At 47.5% G+C, this 18233-nt stretch overlaps 1 protein-coding gene across 1 annotated transcript in view; it reads left to right on the top strand.

Moving 5' to 3' along the window:
• Positions 1-316: 316 nt before the first annotated feature.
• DAPL1 (death associated protein like 1) overlaps positions 317-18233 on the top strand; it is a 74433-nt gene continuing 56516 nt past the window's right edge. The window contains exon 1 of the mRNA XM_078683857.1: positions 317-490. Coding sequence (XP_078539983.1) covers positions 433-490 — 58 coding nt within the window. The 5' untranslated portion in view covers positions 317-432. The remainder of the gene's footprint in view (positions 491-18233) is intronic.

The following is an 18233-nucleotide window of genomic DNA, read 5'->3' as shown; positions in this document are numbered from 1 at the left end:
CGGAAGGTATATGTTTACGTTCTTGAAAATGAAACCTGTGCGTGGGTGGAGTGAAGCGTCCCTATGGTACCCGACAGAGGCGCAACTAGAGCCAAATTTCGAGGGGGGAGGGGAGTAATAAAAATGTGGGGGGAGGGGGTGGAATTCTTCTACCAATAGGCAGCGTCGAGATGCAGGGGCTCTAAGAAGGGGGTCACAAAAACAACAAAGTGGCTGAAGCCCTTACCCAAACAGCATATGGATTCGTGAACATTAGACCTATGAGTAAACTGCTCTCTCGCCGATTCAGCACTCCCCGTGACGCGTTGGTACCGCCCACTTCGGAGCCTATGAAAAGTGAGCGCGGCGCTCAGACTGTAAACAAGGCTAGTCGTCGACGAAGAGAAAGCAGAGCAGAATCGAGGCCGATAGAAATCAGAATTGTTGTCAGCCATGAACCGACAGTCCGGGAGCAAACTGTGCGCGCTTAAAGGCGGCCACCCGCCCGCAGGTAGGCAGCCCTGCGCGGACCGCCTCAGGCAGCAACGGACGAGCGTCGAGCGAGCTTCTGCGTCATGATTTAAAATGAAATTCGGGCGGAGGATTCCACACTGGGGTGGAATGGGTCGGGAGCGTTGTTATAGTTGTGGTCCATGTCTGATTGCTGTGATGTCGCAGAAGTGTGGCACTTGAGGGATGCCACCCAGAAGGGGGCTAGAGGTTGATTCTGAATGAGTGGGTTAAAAAAAATAGAACTGCGTAGCTAGTTGCCTCCTGTAAGGGTGGTGGTTCACTACTTGGTCTAACAGTATAAACCTCATTTTGTCCTGGATTTATATTTTTCGAGCGGTGGTACCTTTCATGGGTCGTGATACTGCACTTTGGGTCGCTTATAGATAGCGGCTCTGCCAAGCTTCTCGGGTCAATATGGCTCGCTTGTTTGTGTTTAATTTTTTTTAAATACATGTTTTTCTTGTAGTCCTCTTTATCACGTAATAAAGCCAGGACTGTAAGTCCCAGGTTTACAGGGTCGTGGGGTAGCATTCTGCCTGGGGTAGCATTCGGGGAGGCTGCAATGTGATAAGCTCATTGGGAAGGGGCTGGCGATTTTTTAATTTATTTTGGAGGAGTGAGGAATGTACAGGATTTTTTTTTTTTTTTTTTACAATGAGGAGTGAACCTCCAAGAGGGGCCGGAGCATGAAAGTATTAGTTCTTAAAGTGTCTTTGAAAGAGGAGAGATTGGAGATCAGCTTTGAAGATCTGGGTAGAGGAGGTTGCACAGAGCAATGGGGGAAGTGAGTTCCAGATTCTCACCGTATTACCTGAGAAGGATTGTGCCATCGATCTTTCCCTTTTGAAGACTGGGGGCTCAGGCAAAAGCTTTTCTGCATTATGTGAGGGTTGCGAGTCTCCGGACAATTTTAGTTTGTGTGCTAGGTAACGAGGGGAGGACGTGTGCAAGGCTTTATGCGTGATGCTGGCAGTTTTGTAGATAAATCTTGCCTAGATCGGAAGCCATCGAAGAGAGGACAGGATAGGAGTGATGTGGTCGCTTCGTTTAGACCCTATAATGATGCGAGCTGCTGAATGGAGGATGGATTTGAGAGGTGAGATTTTGGCAGGCCTGTCAGGAGAGAATTTCAATAATTCAGTCTTGAGAGAACCAGCAATTGTACCAAGGTTTTTAGGTCTCGGACTGGAAGGCTGGCTTGCCAGCTTCCGGGAAGAGAATGAATGTTTTTGAGATGGGTGCTTGAACCCGCCTCTCTCCACCACCTCTCCTCCATTGGCTGGCTTCCTAAACGGAGGCCAGCCATTGGAGGAGAAGGGAGTCACTCCAAATAAGCCCAGTCTCTTTCGGATTCGGGGGCGTGTTTTGGCGTTCTTTCGCCCTGTGATGTCACTCAGAACGCCAAAACACGCCCCCGAATCCGAAAATGCTGGGAGCTTTGCAGCCGCCATTTTCCTGCTCCTTGAGATGAGGTAGGTCGCTGCTGTCCTCGTTTCTGCTATGAGTTCAGAATGTAACCATTTGCTAGGACTGTGCAGGATTTTGGGTTTCCCAACCAACTAATGTTTACTGCACATGTCCCTGAAAACAGTGCAGCTGAAATGAAAGGCGTAACCAAAGGTAGGCTGATATGCATATCCATGTATTTGGTGGTACTCTAATAGCGCCAAGCGGGCTAAAGAGAGCAACATGGAGGCATGGGCAGTGTAAACAGTGCGCCCCTACTTGCACCAAGAAGCGCTTCGAGGGATTCAGTTTGTCCATTTATTCATTCAGTGTTTTATTCTTCCCACGCCAGCTCTGAATCTCCCGTGGCTGAATTTATTTATTTGCAGGTTTTTATAGCGCTATGAATAAACTCCCGTAGGAGTATCTCCGCGCTTGTGACACCGGCAGAGGAACTGAAAAATAAAAAGATGATAATAAAATTATTCCACTAGAGCTCTTTTAGTTACAACCGAAGTGCTTATCTAAAGTGAATTGAACAGAAAAGTTTTCAGATATTTTCTGAAATGAAGATGGTCAGAGCATTGTCTCAGCGAGAGTGGGAGAGTGTTCCAGAGATCAGGACCCACCACGGATAGGGCCCTACCTCCTAGTCTAGTTTTATTTATCTTAGGAACGCTCAGTAACAGCTGTTCACTAGACCTGAGGGTACGGGTGGGAACATAAGGGACAAATTTGCTAGCCAAATACTCTGGTCCCAATTCATTAAGGCCCTTATGAATGGTACAGCAGGTCTTAAACCTCACTCGTTGACGTATAGGCAGCCAGTGAAGTTTGTGTAGTAAAGGTTTGGATGGAGATCTGGGTGGTGCATTAAGCACCAGCCTAGCTGCTGTGTTCTGCACCACCTGCAGACGATCCAAAACCTCTTCATTAGCACCTGCCAAGAGACCATTACAATAATCAAGACGGCTGATAACTAGAGCCTGAACTAAAGTTCTCCTATGGGAGTCAGGAAGGAAAGGAAATATCCTTAGGAGAAGACCTATCACGTGGAAACAAGATCCCACGGTAGTGATGACGTGGTGTTTCATGGTCAGCTCCGGTTCCAGTCGAACTCCCAGGTTCTTGGTTATTGTTTTAGGTTTGGGGACTGGGCCCAGATCAGGAGGCCACCAATCAGGAGACCATTGGACCCTTGCTTCACCGAATAGCATCACCTCCGTCTTTCCAATGTTACATTGAAGAAAGTTGGAAGACATCCATCTTGCAACTGCCTTCATCCCATCGGAGAAAGATTGTAAAATCTCCGGGGTTAGTTGTTTAAAGGGAAAAATCAGCTGCGTATCATCAGTGTAGGACACTGGGCAGAAACCGAAGGCTCTGGTTATTTCTGCCAAGGGGGCCACATAGGGTCGGGCTCAAACAAGAACCCTGCGGGACCCCCTTGGTGATGTTAGCCTCTTCCGACTTAAACTCACCCATGGTGACAGATTGGGTGCGGTTGGAGAGGAAGCTTTTAAACCATTCCAGTGCCCTACCGCCGATTCCGCTTACAGACAGTCGTTCGATCAAGATGGTATGAGAAATGGTATCGAACGCTGCTGATAAATCTAGCAGCACCAGGACAACAGAATAACCTTTGTCCTGGTACAACCGTAGATCGTCCGTTATCGACAGCAAGGCCGTTTCGGTGCTATATTTTGGCCTGAAACCTGACTGTGACGGATCAAGACTACCAGATTGTTCCAGGTAGGCGGATAGATGTTTATTGGTGTGCTTTTCGATGATTTTCCCTAGAAATGGCAACAGGGAGATTGGCCTAAGATTAGACATGTTGGTCCACGGAAGAGATGTATTCTTCCTAATTGGTCTAACTAGGGCTTTTTTCCAGTGCTGTGGGACAACTCCAGTTGTAAGTGAGAGATTCACCAGTCTCTGAACATCAGGGCCCAGTATTCTCCTTAAAGGGCCCATAAGTCTGGCTGGAAGCAAGTCCGCCGGGCTCCCACTTTTGATATCAGTGAGCAGTTTCTGAACCTCTATTAGGGATATTTCAGGAAAATCATTAAAGGAGTAGGAATTGGTGGGTGCTGTATGCACCAATGTATGATTATCCTGATTACTCATGGCAGGGAAGAGTGCCTCTATTTTATTATAAATATAAGTCTTATTACACGGGTTTCTCTTTAATGTTCAAAGCAGGGTCGCTCTCCCACAGAATGCGGTAGGTGCAGTGGTCTGCTCACGCTCCCACCCCCTCGCAGAGCCCCCCCCCCCCGTGAGTGTCCACGGGGCAGGCCTCTCTTTCCATCAGCTAAGGTCCCTGGCAGCTTCTGCACCAGCACCGTGGCTCACTTGACTCATGATGCAATGAGTAAAGCATACGCTGGCCTCCTTAGGTGCAATGCCTCGCGCACACTGAAGACTGGGGGTCACACGGGGTCAGGCGCATTCGTGTACAGGGGAGCGGCTAGAGCGCACCCAGCGAAAGCAATAGAGACGGGAGCACTGACTCCAGTTATTGTCAGTCATATTTAGTGTACATGACCCGCTGTCCTCGCCTTTAAAGACATCTAAACAAAATATATGTCCAGGTTAGCATATTATTCAGGAATATGAAAGGCGGAATCAGCCCTTGATCTGTGGGAACAGCACGGGAATGGAACCTTGAAATCGTGTAATTAAAAGATGACCAGGTTACTCATGCCATGTTAATCCTCTCACAAGGATGAAAGACGGAATCAACCCTTGATCTGCTCGGACTTGAGCCTTGAAGACATGTAAATAAAAGATGCACATTCACGTTCCTAAAGTCATTTTCTCACTGTTCTAAGGATGAATGACTGAATCAGCCCTTGATTTCCTGGGACTCGAACCTGTGACCCGCACATGGTTTATTGCATGAGACACGTTTACCAAGAACTGCCCTCGGCCCTTAAATTGCATGTCCCTACTTGCACCCTCACCCCTCCGATCCCAGCAGTGCTAGGTGTATTTATACTAGAAGGACAGCAGGCCGAAACAGGACGATATGTTCTGCAGCCGTTCCTGCTTGTGATGGTTCAACATGTACGGGCGCTTTATACTGCGCGTTTCTTACATAAACAACTTGATGCTGCAGTCTGGAAAGACGCCTAGAAATAAACGAAAGTCTTAGATAAACTGATGTTAGCTTCCTAAAAGTCAATGGCAGTAAAATATCTAGGGCTTTATTAAACTGCACACAAAGATTCATTTTTGAAAGTCGCACTGCCTTTATATATATTTTTTTCTTTCTTTATTTCTTTCTCTTTCATATTTCCTTCTTTCTTTCTCTTTTTAGGTCTCGGCGAAGCGCGTCTCTGCCGAGAACCTATTATTGCCGTGTCTCCTTTCCAGGAGACAATCCTGGCTGCGCGCATCGCCTTGGAGGCGATTTGAAACGAGCACGCGAACGCGCTCGCTGTGGGCAGCTGCTGTCGCGCACTCTCTCACACACCCACAAGCGCCCATGCACGCACATACAGCCCCCCCCCACACATACACAGGCGCACGCACACAGACACACGAGTGCTGCCATTATTGTTAGCTGCATTTCACTCTATAGCACAGCCACCCCCCAACGACTGCAACAGTATGTTTCTTTGCAATTGTCACCCCAATTTGAGCTATAATGCATGGTATTGAGATACTGGCATGGTCCTGTTTTTGTTTAACTTCATAGGTATTTTTCGTTCACGTTTCTTTCACATCCGTGAATATTAGCTGGGTAAATATACATTTTAACAGCGCTTTTAACGTGCCCAGATTTCAAGGTTAGTATACGTACATACCAAGCAGGCACGGTACAAACACTTTAAAGTGGAATTTTAGCACACTACCTCACTCTATATCTCACTACCTCACTCTCTGCTAATGCAATAGGTATCACATGTGCAAAATATTAGGCTAATGACAACAGAAATTACAATGCCATTTATTTAAAAAAAAAAAACATTACCAAGAGCTCTACCTATACCATTGCCGAGACCATTGCATTGTAAATGCTTGTTTCTTTTTCCCACTGTTCCATTGATTTTCCTTTGTCTTCTTCTTGCTATTTCCTTCTGTCTGTTTTCTTTCTTTTTTCTCTACCCTTTTTTTCTTGCTTTTTTACTTCGTTTCTCTTCAATAATTTTCAAGGCTGTTTGTTGTTTTCCCTACTTCCCTCCCGCACTTATAGTAAAGCACAGTGGCCCAAAGGGTGCATGGTTGCTCCCGACACCCTCTTTCGAAATGAACATAACATTCTTGTACTAGCAGACAGCCTTCTCCCCGGAACATCTAATGTCCACTATGTAAAGCACAACATCCTGCCTCTGATGGTTACAATAAAACACCCAGGCTCCTTGGAAACCCCAACGAATGCAGCCAGTATTGACATCCGTGCGGCCAATGGCCATCAAGCTTCCAATTAATCAACACCTTCCTGCACCCTAAAACACACATTCTGCATGCGTAATTCTCCCTGTCCGCACCGAAATGCACACGATTACCGTGCAAGATACGCATTCTCCGTAAACTTATTGCACACCAAGTTTGCCGATAATAAAACTGTTCCTGCATGTAAACAGGTTTCCACCATCAAAAGGGTCTGCCTTGCTGCGAGTGCAGACTCCTTTATGAAGCGGCTACCAGGGCTTCGCCACCCCTCCTATGAAGAACACATGGTCTCTGAGACGAGCAATAATCCAGGCATTTACAGTTAAAGGAACCCAAGACACAGTACATACACACCTGCTGCAAGCCGCATATTCACCAACTTCCGTTTAATGCCCACCTTTTATTCATTTACAACACCATTCATTCAGTCAGTCACCACCATTTCTTCATTTCCCTAGTTCCTTCATTCAGAGAAACCTTTCATCATGTTCACCATTCCTTTTGCACAGTGGTCATTATTTCTTCATTTTCGCCTCCCTGCATCCAGAGAAAGAAGGACCAATGCCCCGTATCCTTAGTCATTTCCACCATTTCTTCTCAAGTGGTCCCCGTTTATTGATGTTTGCCATTCCTCCTGTCAGTCCATTATGTATGCGTTCGCAGCTCCTCTGTTTGGTGGTCATTCTTCCTTCATGGCAGGGTTTACGGCACCTAGTGTTCGTTCCTTGTTCTCTTGCCTTCCTTCCAGTGGTCACAGTTGTCCCAACTCCACCGTCCCTTCATCCCGTAGTCGTTGCACATTTGTAATGATCAGGTGTCCACTATTTCTTCATTTTCACCGCCTGCTTATTCATTTTCACCGTCCCTTCATTCAGTGGTTATCCTGTCCTTGTGTTCGCCATTCCTTCATATAGTGGCCATTCCTCCATGGTAGCCATCCCTTCATTAATTAGTCATTATTCTTTGACATTATTTCTTCGTGTCCTGTCTATTCTTTCTTCGTCATCAGTATCCCACGTGATCCGTCATCAGTATCCCACGTGATCCGTAATCACAATTTCTCCATCGTCACTATCCCTTGATTTAGTTGCGTCCCCTGTCCGCGCTCCTGTGCAGTTCTATACACAATTATATTCCTTTATTTATATTTTTCATAGTTCTTTACAATCACCATCAAACTAGTCTGTAGAACACCTTCACAGACATTCAATAAGCCTCTACAGGTCACCCCCTCTCCCATGCACCCTCCCAGGCATGCAGTACCCACCGGCCCCCTCACCGTCCCTCCCGGCACAGGTGGCACTGTGCCCTGTCCCCCGAGGCCGGGGCCTACCTTGGGCTCCCCGTGCAGCAGCATCCCCTGGCAGCTGTCGGTGCGGGAGCAGTAGGAGAGCCGGGGGTAGAGCCCGCGGCAGCCCTATGTGCCCGCATGCTCCCTGCGCCGGCTCCTCCGGGGCGGTCCTCCTGCAGAGTGCAGGCAATAGGTCATGCATTGCGAACAATTACGCTATTGGCAATGTAAATGACAATGCCATTTATTTAACGATTACGCTATTGGCAATGTAAATGACAATGCCATTTATTTAACGATTACGCTATTGGCAATGTAAATGACAATGCCATTTATTTATGATTTTAAAAAAAACACCCAAAAAAAAGTTATGAGCAATGCCAATAGTTCTACCTTTAATAATGCTGAGACCATTGCATTGTAAATGCTTGTTAAGTCTTTCTCCTGGAAAGATCGACGGATGCCCCACAGAAGGTGCAACTGGTATCGTGCGTTCTTGGCAATAGAGTTGATGTGGGAGATTAGGTTGAGTCTTTTGTCAAGTATGACACCTAGGGATTTGGCGCTGTCGACAATGATGGGTTTGTTGTTGAGTAAGTTCAGCTGATCCAGCCAAGATTGAATGGGAGGAGATAAGGGAGGTAGAAAGGAGGAATTCAAGATTTAGAATGAGTTGGTGAGCTAACAACCAGTTGTTAATGGAGTTGAGAGTAGAGTTGAGTAGTGCGAGATCGTGTGCAGAAGACACCTTGAGGTAGATTTGAGTGTCATCCGCATAAAGATGGTAATGGATCCCAGATTTGCTTAGGAGGTTCCCCAATGGTTCCAGGTACAGATTAAACAAGGTGGGTGGGTGCCAGGATAGAACCTTGAGGGACGCCTTGACCTACAGCCAATGGAGATGAAAGACTGTTCACTATCTTAATCATTTGGGATCTGTCCGAGAGGAAAGAGGCAAACCATTTCAGCACTGTGCCATCTAATCCCATTCTCTGAAGAGTGTTGCAGAGGGTACTATGATTAACAGTGTCAAAGGCTGCAGAGTGGTCTAGAAGAATCAGAAGACACAATTCCCCAGAGTAGAGTATATGCAGCGCATCATCAATCACTTGCAGCAGGGCTGTTTCAGTGCTGCAATTTTGGATGAAGCCAGATTGGAAAACGTTGGAGATTATTGTCCATAATATGTAGGGCAAGTTGTTTCGCAACACATTTTTGGGTGATTTTCTAAAGAAAAGGGAGGTTGGTGATAGGGCGGAAGTTGCTGAGGTCGTTCGCATCAGCAGAGGTTTTTTTAAGAGGGGTGACCTGATTTAACAGCGACTGGGAGGGTGCGTTGAATGAGGAAGAGATTAACTACCCTGGTCCAGAAAGAGTATGGGTGTAGAAATCCAAGGTGAAGACACTAGGGATGGGGTTAGAAGAATGGTTGGATGACTTGATTTCGAGGATGCATTTGAGGAGTTCATCTTCCGAGATTACGACAAACTGGTGCCAGCTGACTAAGGATTTCCGCTCCTCAAAGGGGGTGGGGTGGGCGACCTGATTCACCAGGGCTTTGACCTTTTCATCAAAGAAAATAGCGAAATTGGCTGCTCTTTGTGTAGTCCTCGGGCTTAGTAGTTAGGGGAAAACAGTTAGGGTTTCTGATGAGGTCAAAAAGTGTTTTGGGTCTGTTTTTGGCTGAGTCGAGGAGGGATCTGAAATGTGATGCTTTTTAGTGGTAGATGTGATTGTGGTATTTGGATCTTGCTGAACGTAACCGAGAGAGATAAAATGCGGAAGGAGATTTTCTCCTATGTTTCTCCAGGCTTCTAAGGTTTTTCCTTTCATTGTTGAGAGCTTTATTGAACGAAGGTGCTGAGGGTGGGTCTTTTCCTTTTGCTTTGGAGGGGAGCTACCTTGTCAATTTCGACAGCTAGGACTGAGAACGTCGACATCCATGTTAGGGTCAAATCTAGGAAGTGACCGCATAGCAGAGTCACAAAAAGTGTCCAGATCAATGGTTTTTAGTGTTCCGGAACAAAGTAGTAGCTCTTTTAGGTTGACCGAGCATTATAACGTGCGAAAGATAAAAACGGAAGGGAACATGGAAGTGGTCAGACCAGTCTACATGGATAGGGGGAGCAGTAGTCAGCAGGTCTGCTTTGGATATAACAAGATCCAAAATTGAGCCCTTAGAATGAGTGGTTTCCGAGCAATGTTAGAATAGATCGTTAGCTGAGAGAATGGTGGCAAGCTTGTTGGTTTGAGTCTTCCAAAGAGCCTCAATGAAGATTAAGATCACCCAGGAAGATCTACCTGTCACTTTGAGAAAATTGGTCACTGATGAAGTCCGTGAGTTACTCCACAAAGACAGAGCAGTTACCGGGCGGGTGGTAGATGGCATGGAATCTAAAGGGTGAGCCATGATGTGTTTGCTGTTCTAGGAATAGGCATTCGAATGTACGGAAAAGGATGGTAGGGAAGGCTTTCATTTGAAAGGAATTCCTGAAGATAGCGACACCGCCCCCAATGTTGTTTGATCTATCCTCCGAAATGACAGAGTAGTCAGTGGGTACCAGACGATCAAACCGAGTATGAGAGGAGTCATTAAACTATGTCTCAGTGAGGAAGAGCATGTCAAGATTCTGGAGGGTGATAATGTCAGAAATTTCCAATTTGTGTTTGATTGTAGATCTGCAGTTGTGGAGCAAGCAATGCCGTTCTGATGCAACTGTCTTGGTGACAGGGGTGTTAGGGCTGTTAAGGGCTGATAGATGAGATTCTTGAATGAGGGAGGCTGGTAGGATCTGACAGAGGAGAAAGTGCGAATAGTGAACTGCGTAGAATTCTCAGGAGAGGAAGGTGGGGGGGGTGACGCTGGTGGTCTTGTAGCTGGCTAGTAAGTTGGAGATTTCTGTAGAGGACAGACTGTGGTTTGCTTTATTGGGGCGCGGGAGCACGGAACTCCTCTGAAGGGTATTGGGGAAGTGGGACAACTTGGCTCTTAAGTGAGATGGATGCTACAAGCTGGAAAATAGAAGAGATGAGAGAATCCAGTTTGTTTTCCAGGGAGAGGAGAGCTGAGCACGGAGTGTTGGGTGGCACGATGGATAAGGGCGGGAGTAGAGAGGGTGAGGAGATGGGATGGGGTGGGGGAATGGGATAAGGGAGGACGGGGAGGGATGGAGGAGTGGGAAACGGGAGGGAGAGCAGGGAGTGAGGGAGGACTGGGCAAGGTGGGGGAACAGGATAAGGGAGGAAGTGCAGAGGGAGGGAGGGAGGGGTGGGGGAATGGGTGGGGATTTGGGGAGCAAGAGTAGAAAGTGGTGAGCGAGAGGAGTGGATGGTAAAACAGTGGTGGGAAGAGAAAAATATGTACTGGTGTTGAACAGAGGGGAGGAGTAGAGATCCTCAATAGGAGGAGAAAGTTGAGGAGTAGGAGGGGGGTCAGATGACGTGTAAGGGGATACGCGAGGTGAAGAGGCTGAACAGGGAGAGGGGGACACAGGGGTGGGGAAATCGTATCGCCCGACGCCCAAACCAAGTAGATTTTTATAATGGGCAAGAAGATTTATTGTCTATTTTGTCCGACGGACATGTACACATTAAATCACTGAAAATATATGAGCTGTGGGCCCTCTGGGGCTCACAGCCAATTAGAAGTGCGGCCAGAATGCTTTCGGAGGCCACTGACTGGCTGGAAGGTCATGAATGGGCGCGATCTAGCCAGTGATTGGCTGTGAGAGTCTTGCGCTAAACGTCCGTGTTCTAGCGCGGATTCCTCACTGGTGCAGCCCACCTGCTCTTGGAACTCAGCTGCCGAACGTGCAAGGGCGGGCGCCGAGACAGGAAACACTTTTTCACTGGCAGGACCCAGAGCTGTTGGTCTAGTGACCTGGTGGTTTCTCTGCCGCCTATTGCTGCGTAGCTCGATCGCCCTGTCCAGTGGGATCCGTCCAAGGCAGGCCTCTTATCTTTGGTGCGCTGCTGCGCACTTCCTGGAATCGGGAGCAACAAGTCGGCGTCTGACACACTGTATGCCTCCCCAGAAGGTGAGCCCGTCTGATAATGGGTTGTGCAGCGGTCTAAGCTTTTAGAAAATTTTGTTTACAGTGATTAATTCTGCACGCAATGGTCTGGAGTCCGTGAGCATGGGAGCAGGGTCAGGTTAAATGTGTGGCACGTTAACATTTTACAATAAGTCGTCACCTTTTACAATCTAGCAATGGAACCAGTACATCGTTGGTAAGGAGTGAAAACACGATAAAAGGAAGTTTAATAGAGCGATATTGACCTTTACTTTGTTTCTGTTTTTATGGACAAGGTCGCATTTGGGGGCACACATGGCAGGCTTACAGAAAATGCAGCCTTGCAGGATATGCGTGTGCTGTTAATGGAGGCATTTTTTAATTTGCATTGTTTTCCTGGTGTTAAGCAAATCCAGCTAAAGTTGAATAAAGAAAACACCACATTATGCTGAAGACAGAAAGTATCTTTGTAATCCAGGAAATGTGCAGCTATTTCACACTATTCACTGAGATGTGGGCCACTCTTGGCGTTTGAAACGTTGCAAAGTCCACATTTTTGCCCAAGATGTGTTCTCCCTTACCAATACCCTCCCCCACAGTCTTTTTTGCCTTTTCCTTATTCCGTTACCTCCCCCTTTGCTCCACCGCTTCTCGCTTAATCAGTGCCCACACTTTATCTTTCAATCTAGCCACTGCTGCAGAGGAAAAGCCTCACGTCCGTGTCAATACTTGCAGGCTTAATCCTTTCAAGAAACTGATTTGTCTCCACATTTAGGGCTCGTTTCTGTTAGCCTGTACCTTTATTTGTTTGAATTTCTCGTCTCCTGTACCTATTGTTTGTGCTTAATAAGCAGAGCCATTGTAGTGAAGCGGCAGGGAAGGTCTAATTTATGCGGCAGGGAAGGTCTAAATTACGCAGCAGGTTTGACTAAATTATGTTGCCACAAAAATGAGAATTATGTAGCATGATGCAGCTCATTTCCATTGATAGTATTACTTCATTATTTTGACATCTGTACACGTTAACACTCTATAATTGTTTTGCCTCATTAGTCTCAGATTAAGACCCAAATACAGCAATAGCAATGTAAAAGAAACCAGTCACTACTTGTGATGGGCTTTTCACTGTGTGCCAGGACATGTTACCCCCTTTTTAGTAACTTTTGATCTGTTTGAGCTAGTATAAACATTTCTTTGTTAAAATATGCCGTTTAGGCAGCATGTGTTGATTATATGGCAAATTATATGGAAAACTCCTCGCTGTAGAATCTCATAATTAGAGTTGCTCTGTATATAAAGCACGTGGGACCAGTCACCAGTGGGGTACCATATTTCATTTGCAACGATATAAAATGGCAAAAATTGAAGAAGCAAGTTCAATATAAAGCAGAAATTATCAAACTATACATTTGTAGGTCTCACAATCCTGTTTTATTCACAACTGGGTGAAAATATATAATGTTCCTACCTCGGAATTTTATGCAACCACTGTAGTGTTTCTTTTTTGTTGCACAGTTACGTCAGCAGTAAAAAAAATCCCATACCAGATCTAAGGAAAAGTGACTCTTCCGCCTGTGTAAATATTTGTCCTATGTAGACATAAAGGTTTGCATTTCTTTCCCCACATGATTTGCCAATGGGGGTTATTCATGTGGGTCCTGTCTTTGTGCCATCTTTATGCATGTGCCCATTTTCAAATATCCAAGTATCATCCCTTGGACACTCAGGATGCTCAGCTTCTGAAATAAAGAAACTGATTGCACAAGTTGCTGCAACGTTAAAACCCTTTCCTTCACAAGGCTTCCCAATACTCGTATATCAGCATCCTACAACAGAATTACAGGAATTCCCAGAAGATAACACACATTTCGGTGGGCAGTGGAGGGCTGGGGACACTGGAAGGAGAGAGACAAGTGGCAGAGAACTTGGATTTTAACGAAAAAAGAGAGTACTTTACAATTCTCAGTGAGACAAACTTGCACATCCATTGCTGAACTGCATTCCGTCATGTTAGGGAAGCTTTCTCTGCTCGTGCCATGACTAACCAGTACTGTGCACAAGAGAACCCTGTGCTACTGCCAGTGTTACATATGCTCCTTGTGTGGTAGAAGAATATGGGGATGTAGCAGTGAGTGCACAATAATATAATGACACCACACCTACCCAGGAGTGTAAAAGGGGAGATTGATTTAACTGCCATTACTTTTTCCTGTGTATTCGTACTTGTGGATACTGCTTCAGTGAACTAAACACCTCTGCTATGTGATTATTGCTGCCCCATAAACAATTCATAAGCTCTGCCAGGAAGTGGTTATTCCCCTCCACATGTTTATCAGAGCATGATCACATGTGAGTATTTTTTTACACTGTACAGCTATGAATTGTCCCAAGAACACCCTTTTGCCCTACAGGTTCCTATTCCGGCACAGTCTGCCAAATGCGCTTCAAGAAATGTAGTCTTACCAGCCTGCACTCTGCTTTTAGGTACTATTTCTCTAAATTTGAAAATTTGTCACACGCATACTGGTAAATAATTGAGTGCAGTGCACACTGACACATCTGCACACATGCTGTCCATCCTTCCAGTACAATAGTTGAATTAAAGGGTGTGACCATGCACTGCATAATTGGACTTGCATTGAAAGTATATATTGCAAAGTATGTTGCACTGATTGCCGTGCAGGTTATCTCCGTGCAGACACCTCAGTGATTTATAGAATAGGTGAGGCAAGCAGATATCTTCCCAGGACAAGTAGATTTCTGTAACATTTTGTCCATTGGCCAAGTAGATTTTTGTAAAATTTCCACACCCCTGGGGACAGGGGGTTAATGAATGCCAAAGGTACGTGGAGAAGAGATGAGAAGGGACTGAACAGGTGGGGGAAGGAGGGGGGTCCCAGGAAGGCAAGGAGTATGGGGAGAAGAGGATGGTGCTGGACAGGTACTGTAGGTTATGAACGGTGGATGAAGAGGAACAGGTGACAGGTGGAGTAGGGTGGATTGGGCTAGATGGAAATTGAGGGAGTAAGGGACTGCAATGTCCGAGGGAGAAATAAGGAAGGAATTGTGGATGAGGGAGACATGGTTGGGAAGCAAAGGAAGAGGGAGGGGAGGTTGAAGAGAGAAGGAAGGTGGAAGAGAAGAATTTAGGGGACGGGGAAGAGCGGAAAGGGATGGGGAGGTGGGGTGGTGGAAGGTAAGGAAAGTTGATCAGTAGACCTGGTTGTAAAACAGGTGGAATAAGAAAGGGGGAGGTTGGTTGGAATAGGGGGAGGCGAAAGCGTTAGTGGCTCAGGCAGTTGCAGGGTGGGGAGGGGGAGTGGATGCCGGAGGCAAAGCAGACTGGATAGGGGGAGGAACATATTGGGAAGGGGGGAGAATGGGAGAGGAGGGAGCAAAAGTAGGGGGAAACAAAGCATAGGCCTGTGACTCCCGGGAATGCAGCCTGATGGAGTATCGGGGAGTCGAAAGGAGAGTAGCTCAAGGAAAATCTAGGGAGATCATGTTTCAGTGGGTTGGACGAAGGGAGTGGTTGAGATTGTCAAAGAGAGAGACCAGAGTCTGTAGCTTGTATCATGACAGTGCCATTATTGTAAAGTGTTATGGTAAGAGAGCCATTAAAGCTGGCGGAGGGGGACATTTGTAGCCGCTTTCCATGCTGGATTGATGAGGAGAAGGAGACATTGAGTGAATTGAAGAAGCTAGTGGACCAAGAAAGGATATCGTGAGTGTAAAAAATTAAGTCATTTTAGCACTTCCCTAGGCACCCATTATGGAACTTATTAACAAAGAGGGGAACGGGGAACTGTTCAATGGTGTTGTGCTTGAACCGTTTTGCTGCTGCTTTGGACAGATTAGGGGGATAAATTACTTTGAAGCAGTTAACTCCGGACTTAATTCGAATGGAAGCCATGATAGGGAGGGGAGGGGCCATTAGGGTAGCGATAGCGCACGGAAGAAGAATAGAAAGAGGGCCCTTATTCCGGAAGTAGAGTGAGGATAATCCAAAAAGTGTGGACAGGAGGCGACTAGAAATGCAGGGCCAGGGACTCTGGTCTAACTCCCCTCTGAACCATCATACCAGAGGGATAGAAGGCTAGCTTGTCTCCAGTGGTGGAGGGGGGAGTAGGATCATAACACGGCCAAAACCTATCACACAGGGATTAGGACCTCCCAGTATGGAGATCAGCATGGAAATGGGAGTCCCCTAGAGGATCACAGTGATGGGTAGAGACAATTATCCTGACCTGGATCGAAACTCCGGGCGAAGGCTGCTTTCCGGGCATTTAGATGGCCGCCGTAGTAGCAAAACCAGTGGGGAGTTCTTACTGGTTAAGCAGAGACACAGGCGGTTGGAAGGCAAGTAGAATAGGACCGATACAAGGGAATTCTTGGCCACCTGAGGTGGGCCAGCTGGCCAGACTGAAAAAGATGTCCAGGACTGGTAACTGACTCCGCCTGTTCCCGGATGGCTGCCACATCAGCTCAGCCTGAGAGGAGGTTCGTGGGGGACCCTTCTTTGTTTACAAGACTCCTGTGCCAGCAGGAGCTATGGCCCATCTCAATTCATCACTGCAGTGTAGCCCCCCCACCCCGCCCCCTTAATTCCTTTCCATTAAGTCTTTGTCCTGGACCTGTCACTGCTGTATATAGTCGACTTTCGTTTTTCTTTCCGTGTACTTTCCATGGGTGTGATCCTGTCTGTTCTGTAAGTTCTCTCTACTGCAGAGAGGGGAAGGGCGCTCTGCGCACCCACAAAGTGCCTCCACCCATGACTGCCAGGCCTTCGTGCCGCTTCCTTTTGAGTGTCCCAAGGAGGCCCCGTACCCCACTCGGCTCCGGCGGCCGGCAGTGCGGGGGGGAGGGGGTTAACATCTTGATAATGGTCTGGTTTCACTCTGGACCATCCCCCAATGCTGAATCCCCCCACTGCCAGAGCTATTCAGGCTGCCACCGACACCGAAGGACGCGGTTCTCGCAGCTCAGTGCAGGAGTATCAGGCTCCTCTTCCCAGTGTCTGTCTGTGTGAGAAGTTGGCCTGATAGGTGATGTTTCCAATTCTGGAACCACCTGTTATCAGACCAAACAATCCCTTATGGTGTCTGGTTGTAAGTCAACCTTATTAGACAAGCTATCCTAGGGGTAGCATGGACTAAGCAGCCTAAAGGCTTAACTTAAGAGGTTGTGTTAAGCGAGCTGTTTTACCTCATACAATCCTGTAATATCAAATGAAAGGACACCACACAAGTATATATTATAAAAATATATGTGTTTATTACTAAAAACAATCCCCAGTACTCTTTATGAATAAAGGGGCACAAGCGTTAAATCAAAAGCACAGTATAACATACAAAGTTGCACAAATATGGATGAGGGCGAGGGGCCACTCAGACCATATACTAAACAAGTGGTATAAGAGATGCCAATCGAACAGTGGTTAGGCCTAGGGCCTAGGGAATCGCTGGGAGCAGTCGGGACAAGCAATGCTGAAGTCGGGAAAGGCCCACGGGATTCGGGTGCAGTGCGGAAAGCGCACGCATGCACCAATGTTAACCAATGGTGCGTAAAAGTTGTAAAGTTAAAGTTTAAGGACACTTCCGCTGAACCTAGAGGAACAAAACTTAAGACACAGACCCTAGAGATGTGTACCAGTGTGGGAACACCGGCGGAGCAAAGTTACCTCACCCACAGGAAGCGGGTGCACAGGGTCGAAGTTGAGTCTGGTTTCGTCACGCAGGCTCTTGGTGCTTGAAGCTGAAAGGGCTGCAGGCGGGGTGAAAGAGAAGTGTCCGGTGGAGTCCAAGGGTGGACTCAAGTCGAAAAGTACCTGAAAGCAGAGGGGACAAGGTCTGGGTCACTCAGCAGTGACCATGGTGGAACCAGGACGGAACCAGGCAATGTCGGGCGCAATCAGGTGGTCGTCTAGGAGCTTCTCTCCGCTGTCACGTGGGCTCTGGGGCATCTGCGACGTCCAGGAGCGGGTCACGATCTGTCCCACGAGGGCTCTCACCGTCGGCGCAGTCGGCTTCAAGTTTGGAGAAAACAACACTTGGCAAGAGCAATCCACGCGGAACCGGGAGATTGCTTCTCACTCGAACCAGGAGGGTCAGAGTGGGGGCTCCTTTTCAGGGGAGCGGGTGCAAGTCTGGAGCAACCAGAATCGCAAGTCGATTTTCAAGTTTCGTCGGCACAGGGGCCACTAGCCGGCTGGCAAGAGACCGGGCCAACGCGTTGAGCCAAAAGTAGCAGAAGGGCCCCAAAAGCACTCGGTGAGTGTAGAGGGGTGAGCTTCGGTGCAAGAGTGGCTCAGGGTTGGGGCTTCTCAAACCCCGGTGTACAGCTTCGAGGGTCACTCGTGGGCTGCACGGTCAGCGTCTCGTGGTCTTTCCAAGATGGCGTGCCCCACGCTTCCGGTCGCCTCCACGGGTCTCAGCTCTGCAGGGACTGTGGATCGGGCTGTTGGAGGGCAGGCAAGCTTGATCTCGTCGATCTCTGTCGCTCGAGTTCCGGCGGGAACTGCGACAAAGCAGACGTCGATGGCTGGATGGTGCCTGTTTGCACAGGGTGGTCACTCCTTGACCACAAGG

Source organism: Lissotriton helveticus, chromosome 3_1 (genome assembly GCF_964261635.1).
Source record: "Lissotriton helveticus chromosome 3_1, aLisHel1.1, whole genome shotgun sequence".
In the NCBI taxonomy this organism is placed as follows: Eukaryota; Metazoa; Chordata; class Amphibia; order Caudata; family Salamandridae; genus Lissotriton; species Lissotriton helveticus.
The sequence above is the reverse complement of the archived record's forward strand: the minus strand, read 5'-3'. Positions and strand labels throughout refer to the sequence as shown.